Source organism: Rutidosis leptorrhynchoides, chromosome 10 (genome assembly GCF_046630445.1).
Source record: "Rutidosis leptorrhynchoides isolate AG116_Rl617_1_P2 chromosome 10, CSIRO_AGI_Rlap_v1, whole genome shotgun sequence".
Taxonomy (NCBI): domain Eukaryota; kingdom Viridiplantae; phylum Streptophyta; class Magnoliopsida; order Asterales; family Asteraceae; genus Rutidosis; species Rutidosis leptorrhynchoides.
In genome coordinates this window covers 284,509,344-284,519,109 of record NC_092342.1, presented here as the reverse complement: position 1 = coordinate 284,519,109, position 9,766 = coordinate 284,509,344, and the positions used below count along the sequence as shown (strand labels likewise).

General features: G+C 33.7%; 1 protein-coding gene across 1 annotated transcript; it reads left to right on the top strand.

Annotated features, from left to right (window-relative positions):
- Positions 1-7,290: 7,290 nt before the first annotated feature.
- LOC139871693 (glycosyltransferase BC10-like) lies at positions 7,291-8,451 on the top strand. Its single transcript, XM_071859421.1, has one exon. The coding sequence runs from the start codon at positions 7,291-7,293 to the stop codon at positions 8,449-8,451; it is 1,161 nt and encodes a 386-aa protein (XP_071715522.1).
- The last annotated feature ends 1,315 nt before the right edge of the window (positions 8,452-9,766 follow it).

Sequence of the window (9,766 nt, the reverse complement as noted above, 5' to 3'; positions counted from 1 at the left end):
ACAATCTTATTTAGAGTGGAAATCTTACTTGAAATTGTTTTCGTGTCATGATTCTGCTTCAAGAACTTTCAAGCCATCCAAGGATCCTTTGAAGCTAGATCTATTTTTTTCATTTCCAGTAGGTTTATCCAAGGAACTTGAGGTGGTAATTATGTTCATAACATCATTCGATTCATACATATAAAGCTATCTTATTCGAAGGTTTAAACTTGTAATCACTAGAACATAGTTTAGTTAATTCTAAACTTGTTCGCAAATAAAAGTTAATCCTTCTAACTTGACTTTTAGAATCAACTAAACACATGTTCTATATCTATATGATATTCTAACTTAATGATTTAAAACCTGGAAACACGAAAAACAACGTAAAACCGGATTTACGCCGTCGTAGTAACACCGCGGGCTGTTTTGGGTTAGTTAATTAAAAACTATGATAAACTTTGATTTAAAAGTTGTTATTCTAGAAAAATGATTTTTATTATGAACATGAAACTATATCCAAAAATTATGGTTAAACTCAAAGTGGAAGTATGTTTTCTAAAATGGTCATCTAGACGTCGTTCTTTCGACTGAAATGACTACCTTTACAAAAATGACTTGTAACTTATTTTTCCGACTATAAACCTATACTTTTTTTGTTTAGATTCATAAAATAGAGTTCAATATGAAACCATAACAATTTGATTCACTCAAAACGGATTTAAAATGAAGAAGTTATGGGTAAAACAAGATTGGATAATTTTTCTCATTTTAGCTACGTGAAAATTGGTAACAAATCTATTCCAACCATAACTTAATCAACTTGTATTGTATATTATGTAATCTTGAGATACCATAGACACGTATACAATGTTTCGACCTATCATGTCGACACGTCTATATATATTTCGGAACAACCATAGACACTCTATATGTGAATGTTGGAGTTAGCTATACAGGGTTGAGGTTGATTCCAAAATATATATAGTTTGAGTTGTGATCAATACTGAGATACGTATACACTGGGTCGTGGATTGATTCAAGATAATATTTATCGATTTATTTCTGTACATCTAACTGTGGACAACTAGTTGTAGGTTACTAACGAGGACAGCTGACTTAATAAACTTAAAACATTAAAATATATTAAAAGTGTTGTAAATATATTTTGAACATACTTTGATATATATGTATATATTGTTATAGGTTCGTGAATCAACCAGTGGCCAAGTCTTACTTCCCAACGAAGTAAAAATCTGTGAAAGTGAGTTATAGTCCCACTTTTAAAATCTAATATTTTTGGGATGAGAATACATGCAGGTTTTATAAATGATTTACAAAATAGACACAAGTACATGAAACTACATTCTATGGTTGAATTATCGAAATCGAATATGCCCCTTTTTATTAAGTCTGGTTATCTAAGAATTAGGGAACAGACACCCTAATTGACGTGAATCCTAAAGATAGATCTATTGGGCCTAACAAACCCCATCCAAAGTACCGGATGCTTTAGTACTTCGAAATTTATATCATATCCGAAGGGTGTCCCGGAATTATGGGGATATTCTTATATATGCATCTTGTTAATGTCGGTTACCAGGTGTTCACCATATGAATGATTTATATCTCTATGTATGGGATGTGTATTGAAATATGAAATCTTGTGGTCTGGTAATCTAAGAATTAGGGAACAGACACCCTAATTGACGCGAACTCTAAAGAAAGATCTATCGGGCCCAACAAGCCCCATCCAAAGTACCGGATGCTTTAATACTTCGAAATTTATATCATGTCCGAAGGAGGATCCCGGAATGATGGGGATATTCTTATATGCATATTGTGAATGTCGGTTACCAGGTGTTCAATCCATATGAATGATTATTTTTGTCTCTATGCATGAGACGTATATTTATGAGAAATGGAAATCTTGTGGTCTATTAAAATGATGGAAATGATTATTTATGTTAAACTAATGAACTCACCAACCCTTTGGTTGACACTTGAAAGCATGTTTATTCTCAGGTATGAAAGAAATCTTCCGCTGTGCATTTGCTCATTTTCGAGATATTACTTGGAGTCATTCATGACATATTTCAAAAGACGTTGCATTCGAGTCGTTGAGTTCATCAAGATTATTATTAAGTCAATTATAGTTAGATATATTATAAAATGGTATGCATGCTGTCAACGTTCGATGTAATGAAAGATTGTCTTTTCAAAAACGAATGCAATGTTTGTAAAATGTATCATATAGAGGTCAAGTACCTCGCGATGTAATCAACTGTTGTGAATCGTTTATAATCGATATGGACTTCGTCCGGATGGATTAGGACGGGTTTCTACAAAATGGTATACATGCATGTCAACTTTCGTTGTAATGAAAGGTTGTCTTTTAAAAATGAATGCAATGTTTGTAAAATGTATCATATAGAGGTCAAATACCTCGCGATGTAATCATATGTTATTGTATTCGTCCTTATGGATTAGGACGGGTCGTCTCACTTAGCGTACATACATATATCTTTGAAAGTTAAGATCACCAATTAATCCCTAGGTGCCACCGGTTGAACCACAACTCCCCTTTTAAGCGCCCAATCCGGCCTCGAACGATTAGGTGGTGGTTTCAGGTGAGTAATGGGGTTTGAACAACTCTCGAAGAAAATATCTTCTTTTTGTGAGAAGCATGATATCCCAATATTGAAAATGAATGTAGATTGTGGTAAATCAAGAAGAAAAAGGGACAAGATCACAAATCAACATTATTATGAAGTTCAGTGTTTTAACACCGCCGTGGATATGTAAATTCAAGAATTCGGTGATCGTTTTAGTGAAGCTAGTACCGAGTTACTTAATAGAGTGATGGTTGAAACAAGGAAAGATCTATCTTTTCCTTTGGTTTAGTGGTTATTGAAGCTAGCCTTGGTTTTACCCGTTACAACTGCCACAGTTGAGAGATGCTTCTCGACGATGAAAAATTGTAAAGACGAATTTACACAATCGTATGGGGAGGAGTTTTTGAATGCTTGTGTAATTTGTGCGGTAGAAAGAGACGCGCTCTCCAATGTTAAAGATGAAGATGTATTTCAACGTTTTCAAAAGATGTGTGACCGCAAAGGAAAGGTGTAAATTTTAGGCATATTTTGTGCAGTTTTTTGGGTAGCTTTTATGCAGTTTTCTGGGTAGTTTTAGTGCAGTTATTTGCTGTTTTTTAGTCGTAGTATGCTCTGCTGTTTTTGGACAGATTTAGTGTTGTAATCTGCTGTTTTTGAGCAGTTTTAGGGCTGTAATACTGCTGTTTTTGAGCAGTTTTATGGCTGTAATGCTGCTGTTTTTTTGCAGTTTCAGAGTGCAGTAATTTTGCAGTTTTTAGCAGTTTTGGTGTTGTATAGTTGCTGTTATTTTGTGCAGTTTTTATAATAGTGAAGCTGTTTTTTGTAAATTATCATGGGTGTTGCTATTTTTACGCCCCTACTATTAATGAATCCTGGTTACGCAACTGAGGTGAAAGTAGATGGTTAACTACAAGTTGTTAAGATTTGTACCTTATCTCTAAATGCATATATGGAAGGAACATGAATCAAGGTAGATAAATGGAGAAATGACAAAAGGGAAGAAATGATAAATTACCAACACGTGCTTTGCACATGTTTCAATTTAACAAGCTTTGTTACTTACAAAGATTGACGGCGTTAGAAATGAAAATTACAGTGATCATACAAGTAAAAATAACACATGGATAATACTATTAATCTGATACAAACCATATAAATTAATCACAATTTTTTTCTATTTACTTACTCTTGACTTTTTTTTACCATAATTTTTTTTGGTTCACTAAACATTTGTATCACCTCCTAGCGTAAGTTAGGAAGATCGTTTTGTCAAATTAGTTAGAAGGTTAAGTAAAATATGTTATTTCCCAATAGGGGTCTTCTTAAAACAGGTATTAGAAAGTTAATACGAAAGTTTTACTCATATATAATATAAACCCTTATATCATACTACTATTTAATTAATAATTAATTAGATTATTCTAATTTAATGTCTGTTCAATTTGAATATAGATACCGTATTTGGCGTGCTTCGGTACGTTTATTTAGTTATAAAAATGATCCCCTACTTTTATGATAAAAATAGAAACGACTAAAAATTAACCGTATTTTAGGTAACTTTGTAATAATTATCAAAGACAAAGTTAAGAAATAATTGTGTATTTAATTTTGAGAAGAAAATTCAAAGGCACCAATCAGAGTACGATATGTGACGCGATAATCACATGTGATTGAAAAAATTTGTTTTTATTTTTGAATTTTTTTTTTTTCAAATTTTTTTGCACAATCACATGTGATTAGGTTTTACGTGATTTAATTTAACATGCTAAATTTAAAAAAAAAAAAAAAACACTTTTTTTTTACAAAAAAAAATTTTAATTTTTTTTTTTCATTTGATTGTCGCGTCACATGTCGCGCTCTGATTGATCCGTTGAATTTCAAGCAAATTATTGGATTTAAGAGATTACAACTATTAATTTTGATAATTATGCTAAAAATACAAAGTATTCCTTAGTAAACTATATTCAGCGAAAATCATTTTGCTTGGTGGATTTTCCGGAATCGGTGGTAAAGGGAACACTAACTATACCATAACTAGTTTTTTGGCCCGCGCTTTCGCTGCGGGTTGGTTTCGAAGGAAAAAAAAAAAGAAACAAAAAAATGTATTGTAGCTACAGTAGCAGCTACAGTAGCGGGTATTCGAGTCGGTTTGGTGGAGCGGGTCAGGGGACCCGGATGGTATTGGGTTAGTGGTTTGGGGGTGTTGGGCAAATCATGTTTTGAAAAGAAAAAAAAAAAAGAAGAACGAGTTACTATTAACGCATGGTGTCAACCAATCATAGGTTGACACTATTTACCACAATTAAATATATGTATAATTATTTACGAGTATTACTAAAAAGTGAGTTTAAAAGTTGATTTTTTTTACCTATATCAACAGTATATTCTTTAGAATTGAAATTTTTTAATAAAAATTTGATTGAGTATTAAATTAATAATTCATAATTATGAAAACAACTAGGGTAATACAATTTGAACTAGTAATTTTTCTATTTATCTGGTTTTTGACTTGTTTTGCTAGTTGATTAATCTCCAAATTATTAGAAAGTAGGGTTGTAAATGATAATTTTATTGGTTATCCTCACTTTTTTGATTAAGTATTTCGACTTTGTAAGTCTCGAGTATCTACGAAATCCTAATCGAGATAAGACAATAACAAGATTTGATTCCAGGCAAGAAGATTAAAATTTAAGTGTATCAGAGAATTTTGTGTGTTTGTGTTAATTCGTGATGAAAGCAAATATACTATAAATGGATATATTAATTTGGATGTTAAAAGGGATGCAATCCTTCAATTTGGCGGGAAAAAATGTTAACTAACAGTCACGTCTTTTGGCGGGAAAACCGGTTGGAAGACAACTTTCCTATTGACAGGAAAACCGTTGCCCCTTGTACCCAGCAAGGGGGCGCAACCCCCCATTGACCCCCGCTATATTCGCGACAATGTTTAACCAACTCTTATCGGCGTGCATTCCACACTCTCCTAACTCGTTGTTAAGTATAACTAGCTTACTCTTGCTTTCAAGTAAATCACAATTAACCAAAATGGTTTGTTAGATGATACTAAAATCACCAACAAGAACTACTACTCGTTTTTTAGCTGCCTGAAGACATTTCTGGTGAACCCATCACAAGGGAATTTTTAGCGGATTCAACAAAAAAATTTAATGATTAATAGGGGCGACAAAAAAATTTTTAGCGGAGCCATCATAAATTTTTATATTAAACCTTTGAGTATATATTACAACAATAATACAACCAATATAAAGAATATGTAGACAATCATAATTTTGGTTACGTCATGTGACAATTTTTAGTAAACTTCGATAGACTGCTATACATAAAAATAAATTAAACCAACAAATTATTGAATTTGACTATGACTAAGTAGATAGAAGGGGCTTTTCTCGCTTAGTATTGCTTTGGCTGAGCCCTATCTTGCTGGCGCGGGGCTCCTCTAGGGATGGAGGTAGGCCCAACTCATGCTATTACTTCACAGAGCTTTTCGTCTCCTTGATAGCTGGAAGTTCTTCAAAAAGTATGAAAAGCTGGAGGACTTTGTACCATTCATTCCGGTGTGGTTGGCATTAAGATTTTCAAGGTTTAGCCAAGGCTTAGCTTTCCAGCAATATCGAGATAATCTCAAGTACAAGTATAGAGAAAAACAAACTGCGAGGTGTTGTGCATTTGTGGTGACTGGTGACTTGACTTCTCATAAGGGAGCTTAGGGGTTCCACTCTCACGTGCTGTAAAAATATTTTCTTTATTATTACGCGTCCATTTCATAAGCCTCAAAAGTTTTAGATGTATATGCATTTGAGCCTCACCTAAGAGAGTTTTACCACACATGAGGACAGTATGACTCTAATGATTCAATTCGATCATTTCTGCCTCACCTAAGAGAGTTTTACCACACATGAGGACAGTATGACTCTAATGATTCAATTCGTCCATGAAATGATCAGGTGGTGTTAGGCCATTATTTTATTATCGCGATTTGTATTATCATTTAACTCCTATATGATCATTTGTAAAGAAGAGTTATGGACTATAAATACCTCAAACTCTTCTTGATGAAAGAAGATGAGGTTAAGCCTTCATAATACATTTTTCCTTACACCATCAAACACATGCACACTTCCTATTTCCTCACAACCTTAGGTACACACTTTGATCTTAATGTAATTGTAACACATTGTACTCGTATTTGATAAGTAGATTCAGATTCATCTTCATTACTATTACATATTCATCTTCAAAATCATATACACATAATATAGTACATATGGGCATACATACAAATACTTAATCAAACACCTCATAATCACGAATATGAGCTAGAACACTACTTTTCAAGTGGGTGAGTTTCGACATTGTATTCGATCCCGTCAGTCACTCGGTTTAAAAAAATATATAGAGAAAAACACGGATATCGTGAGAAAATTTGTGTAAATACGAGTATTCAAGTTAGTCTTAAAAAAACATAAAAACATATAAATGAAAAAGTTTGTTTCCTTTTTTAAATAAAAAGGAGTATTTCATGCGAAATTCTAAATTTACTTCGAATACAAAACAGCTTCACTTCGATCAAACCAAAACGTATTTCATTTCATTCAACTCGATCAATTCCATCATTAAATTCAGAGTCATCATCATTTTTTTCAATAATATTAATAATTACAAAAAATTAATACTCATGTCTCCCACCCCTCTCTCCCTCCTTTGCGCTCTCCTCCTTACGCTTCCTCTTGCCATCGTGTTCACCATCAACACCGACACCACCACCACCGCCACCGTCTCTCCACCCATCCCCACCGTCCATTTCCACCGCCCCATTTCACCACCACATCAAAAACTCATTAAAAACACGACTTCATTAATAGAAGATATCGACCAAAAAAACGACGAAAATAGCTACGAAAAGTTGCTCTTACAAATGGCCGGTGAGGTTAATAAAAAACCGTCACCTACCAGCTCACCGAAAAAGCTAGCATTCATGTTCTTAACTGTGGGGTCACTCCCAATGGCCCCACTTTGGGAGCTTTACTTCAACCGTACAAAACGAAAGAATCTATACAACATATACATACACGCCAACCCCAATCTAAGACACGACCTTATTTTTCAAGGCGTTTTTACCAACCGCACCATTCCGTCTAAGCTCACGCGCCGCCATACTCCGTCACTTGCTGCCGCTCACCGTCGTCTACTCGCACATGCATTACTCAACGACCCGTTGAAGTACATGTTTATCCTTTTGTCACCTTCTTGTATTCCAATCCATTCTTTCGATTTCACTTATAAAACGTTGATCAAGTCGAAAAAAAGTTTCGTCGAAATACTTGAAAACGAGCCTGGCGCGTGGGGGAGATGGGCGGCTCGTGGAGATTCAGTTATGGCTCCGGAAGTGGAGTTTGATATGTTTAGAATAGGGTCTCAATTTTCGGTTTTGACGCGTCAGCATGCCATGGTGGCAGTGAGTGACACGCGTGTTTGGTCTAAATTCAAGCTACCGTGTCTGAAGGAGAACAGATACAGGTGTTACCCTGAAGAGAATTACTTGCCTACACTGTTGTCCATGGTAGATACGGTAGGGTGCGTGCCAGCTACGTTGACTTTCGTTGAATGGAAGGGACGTTATGATGGTCATCCGCATACGTTTCATGCACAAGATGTGGGGCCAGAGTTAATCAGGACCATCCGTGGACGGAGGCCAAGATACGGTGATGAGCAGATCAACGGTTCAGATGTGAGTTTAAGGAAACGGAATGACCCGTTTTTGTTTGCGAGAAAATTCGGGTCGGATACGGTGGGAGCGTTAATGGATATAGCGAATGACGTCATATTGAGAGATTAGCGAGATGAGCATGTAATATGGTAAATATAAATAAGGAAATAAATCGTTAGCAAAAGGCGGGACCAAACCCGTACTTTTTGTGTTGTGATTTGCTTTAGTTTTCGTCAACTAATTCAAGCAATTATAGGAATGTAAACAAATGAAGGTTATAACGAATTTCATATTTAGTTTACTAATTGTGCACTATCATTATACTTTAATTTATTTTATTTTTAAAAAATTAAAAGAGACTAATAGATAGATATGCTATATTCAGATGAAAGAGAGAACTTTTATTAAATTTTGAATATAAGAGCAAAACTTATAGGTATCAAATACATTCTAAATACAACAAAAGTTATTAAGAATTGTTTATTTAGTACGGAAAGAGTATCTTATTTTCATTTGTGTAATTTGCCAATTTATGAGTACATTATTAGTTTGTCAATCAAAATGTAAATTTCAATAATGCCAAGTGGTATGGTACTCCGTATAAAATTGGATTTCAATAATCCATAGTTTATATATGTGTACAAATAGTAATGGTAAGTAGGTAATGTTAAAAGTACATTATGGGTTTACGAAAGTTGCAAGTTTGTTCCATTCCATTGGCCCACACACCCTAATTTGTGCTAAAAATTTAGTAGGAAAAAAAGTATGCACGGGTTAAAGCACATGCATTGCATGGTACAAACAAAAGAGCTACAAATTTCATAATTTTCGGAAGCCTTAGATCGAGCAAAGAGGTTACCTCCACTACTTAAGGGAATATGATTCACAAACATTAATTTTTATTATAAAACACTTTAGCTGTATATAATGGACCATTTTAACCTAAATTAAGATAATATATTGTTTACTTGATATTAGAGATGTCAATGGATCGGATATGGATCGGATGATGCCGTATCCATATCCATATCCATTTAGTTTTTGTTCATCCATATCCATATCCATTTAATTTCATGTCATCCATCTAAATCCATATCCAGTAGATTAAGCGGGTTAATGGATATCCATTGGATATTCAAATAATGTTATATTATTTCCTAATATGCGATGAAAAACAAAAACGCAGTATATCAAAAATAAAAATAGAATGACATAATTAAAATTTATCCCCAAGTAAGTGTATTCTTCATCGAAGATAAAACACAATTTGTTGAATTTACGATTAAACATAGATTATAAAAAGTTAAATATGTAATATGTATGTTTCTTTTGTTAGATAGATACATGCATTTTATTATAATATATCATAGTTTTTTCATTATAAAGTTGAAAATCAATATGTAAATTTAAAGGTAAATGAATTTGCAATAGTAATATGTAAGCA

Bases quoted from the DNA above. Each gene is read 5' to 3' on its own strand.
- LOC139871693 (XM_071859421.1), top strand. From the start codon at position 7,291: ATGTCTCCCACCCCTCTCTCCCTCCTTTGCGCTCTCCTCCTTACGCTT.